At 30.0% G+C, this 3,269-nt stretch overlaps 1 protein-coding gene across 1 annotated transcript; it reads left to right on the forward strand.

The window, feature by feature from the left end:
* The first annotated feature begins 853 nt into the window (after positions 1-853).
* On the forward strand, positions 854-2,745 carry LOC125874362 (purine permease 3-like). Its single transcript, XM_049555240.1, has 2 exons — positions 854-1,564; positions 2,395-2,745. Exons 1-2 carry the CDS (start codon positions 854-856, stop codon positions 2,743-2,745), a joined length of 1,062 nt encoding a protein of 353 aa, XP_049411197.1.
* Positions 2,746-3,269: the final 524 nt, after the last annotated feature.

The following is a 3,269-nucleotide window of genomic DNA, read 5'->3' on the forward strand; positions in this document are numbered from 1 at the left end:
AAAAAGTGTTATAAATCATAATAAATAGTACAATATTTTAACTACTTTAAAAGTATTATAAATTGTAATAAATAATACAACAATTTAAATTACTTATTACTTAAAATTTAACGACTTAAAAATATTTTTTTAAATGTATTAAAATTTTGGTTAATTGTCAAAACTTTACATGTGCCACATAAATTGGGACATGGAGAGTCACACATATTTTTTTAAAAAAATTACATTAAAAGTATTCTATCAATTAACAACATATATTGTTTGAAATTGACGAAAAAAAAACTATAAATTACAATAATTAACAAAATAAATCTCTCGACTCCAACAAATCTATTAATTAATGCCACATAAATTGGGACATGACAAATAACATATATTATTAAAAAATTAGGTTCAAAATGTACTATAAAATACAATAATTAACAACTTAATATATTAAAGAGACATATAAAAAATAGTTAATATTTGAAATTCTGCGTGTGCTACATAAATTAGAACAAACAGAGTAATAAATATTTTTTTCAAAATTATGTTAAAAAAAGGTACTACAAATTACAATAACTAAAAATTTAAAATATTTTTAAAATCATGTAAAAATTTCAATAACTTCTCAAATTTCATAATATGACATAAATTAAAATAAAAAAATAATATATATTGGACCCCGTGCTGGCACGGGGTCCTATATCTAGTATAGATATAAGAACTTTGGTTTGCTATCATAAATCCCATTGGTCCTATATTGTGGGTGATTTGTCAGTGTGGTTATAAAGTCAATATATGACAATAGCATGTTGTTTTTTTTGTCTATATATAAATGACACTACATTTGGAAAGAATAACTCTATAGAAAATGGAACCTCAAGTAAGCTCAAGAATGAAGAAAATTCTTCTAATCATCAACTCTATATTTCTAGCTGTAGGAACCTGTGGTGCCCCTTTGATCATGCGCCTCTACTTCATCAAAGGAGGCAAAAGAATTTGGTTATCATGCTGGCTACAAACTGTTGCTTGGCCAATCAATTTCATCCCTTTAGTCATTTCCTACTTGTATCGTCGCAAAAATAATAATAATAATAGCAGCAAGCTCATTCTCATGACTCCCCGGATTTTCATGGCCACTATAGGGATTGGAATCCTACAAGGATGTGTGAACTATTCCTACGCTTATGGCTTAGCCAAATTACCCGTTTCCACTAGCGGACTTCTCAGTTCTACTCAACTTGTTTTCACTGCCTTCTTTGCCTTCATTATTGTGAGGCTGAAGTTCACTTCTTATTCCGTCAACTCCGTTTTTTTATTAACGATTGGTGCAGTGGTTTTGGCCCTACACTCCGGTAGTGATCGACCGGAGGGAGAGTCGAAGAAACTCTATATATTAGGGTTTATTATGACCCTGGCAGCTGCTGCATTGGCTGGCCTTATTTTTCCTTTGGTGGAGTTGATATACAAAAAGGCACAACAAGCAATCACTTACACATTTGTATTGGAGTTTCAGATTGTATATTGCTTTGTTGCTACTCTCTTTTCAACAATTGGGATGATCATTAACAACGATTTTCAGGTCATTATTTAGGATCCTCCCTCCATTTAATTGCCATCATATTTACACGGTTACTTCTAATCATGACACATTATTAAATTTAGTAACATTTTTAACTTTATGTACCGTTACACAAACACACTTTTTTTTCTTTCTTAAACTTCAAAGAGGGAGTAGTTTAAACTACGGAAAAGGTCCCAAAATACCCCCATCCACCTATTTGGATTAAAAATATCCCCAGTCAACTTTTTTGGTCTACTATTACTCTTAAAACTAATAACCTTATATTTTTTTTTAATTATTATTAATTATTATGTGGCGTCTTTCTATTGGATAAAATTAAATTCCAATCCACCAAACTTCCTCTTACCCACCCAACCCATATTGACATCCCTTGACCCAAACCCAATTAAAAAATCCATCAAAATAAAAAAGATTGAATCATCTCCTCCCCAACCTAATATACTATGCTTGTCTTCTCCTTCATGCATTTCATATCCAAAGTACTCTCCAATAAAATGAATTTCACACCCTTGTTTTGTTTCTCTGTAATCAGTCAGAGCTAAAAAAAAAATTACAATGTCAGAGCACCTTAAGATAACTGTTCATAATTAACAAGTGAAACTAGTTATCTAGATAGGGTAAAAAATATTTATATTAAAGTGCATATAAGTAAAAACCCACCAGAAAAAGTTGAAAAAAAAAAAAGAATTACGTTAACTTTCTCTAGTTTTACCCTAATAAGATATAATCATCCAACTTATATGACGCGTAAAGCAAAAAATAATTATCACTAGTTTATATATTTTTTAAAAATATTATTAATTAATGTTGTAAAACATACTTTGCAGGCAATTTCAGGTGAGGCAAAAACATTTGAACTTGGAGAAGGTAGATATTATGTTGTGATAATATTGAGTACAATAATTTGGCAATTCTACTTCTTAGGGTCCATTGGAGTCATCTATTCTGCTTCTTCTTTGGTATGTGGCATTTTGATATCAGTTCTACTTCCTCTCACCGAAGTTTTAGCTGTTATCCTTTACCGCGAAAATTTCAGTGCAGAGAAAGGGATTTCTCTTGCCCTTTCTCTATGGGGATTTGTTTCATATTTTTATGGTGATTATAAAGCGAACAACAAGAGAAAGAAAAATCAATCTCCAGAAATTGAGACGACTGATAAAATTAATTGTACCCCGTGATTGAAAAGGCTTCTTAATTATATATAATTACATACCAAGATTAATATATATACAAACTTTGTTGTGAATATATTATAGTAATGTGTATGTTTGTAACATCAAGGTGTAATTTTATCACATTGTATAATAATACCCGCACCTCCACTACGTCCTCATTGATCTCCCACACATCATAATATTATTTCCTATATTCTGAAAAGGTTAATGACATGTACTCATGTTTGAGGTCACCTTATAACTACCCTATTGTAATAGTATAAATAGGGATATGATAGGTGATCGATGGATAATATACTTGAACACTTTGAAGAATAAGAAATCTCTCTTCTCTTGTTTTTCTATTACTATTACTTTCATCTATAGTATTATTATCTTATTACTTTGATTTTACAACAAAATTGTATTCAAATAAGTAACTTTTCTCCATCTTATTTACTTTGATCTTGGAGAAAATTTACCTATTCAAAAAAGTTGAGTCTCCATTAATTTGGATGATATTTTTGATTATGTAACTTTTCTCCAGG

This window comes from Solanum stenotomum, chromosome 8, assembly GCF_019186545.1.
Source record: "Solanum stenotomum isolate F172 chromosome 8, ASM1918654v1, whole genome shotgun sequence".
Lineage (NCBI taxonomy): Eukaryota > Viridiplantae > Streptophyta > Magnoliopsida > Solanales > Solanaceae > Solanum > Solanum stenotomum.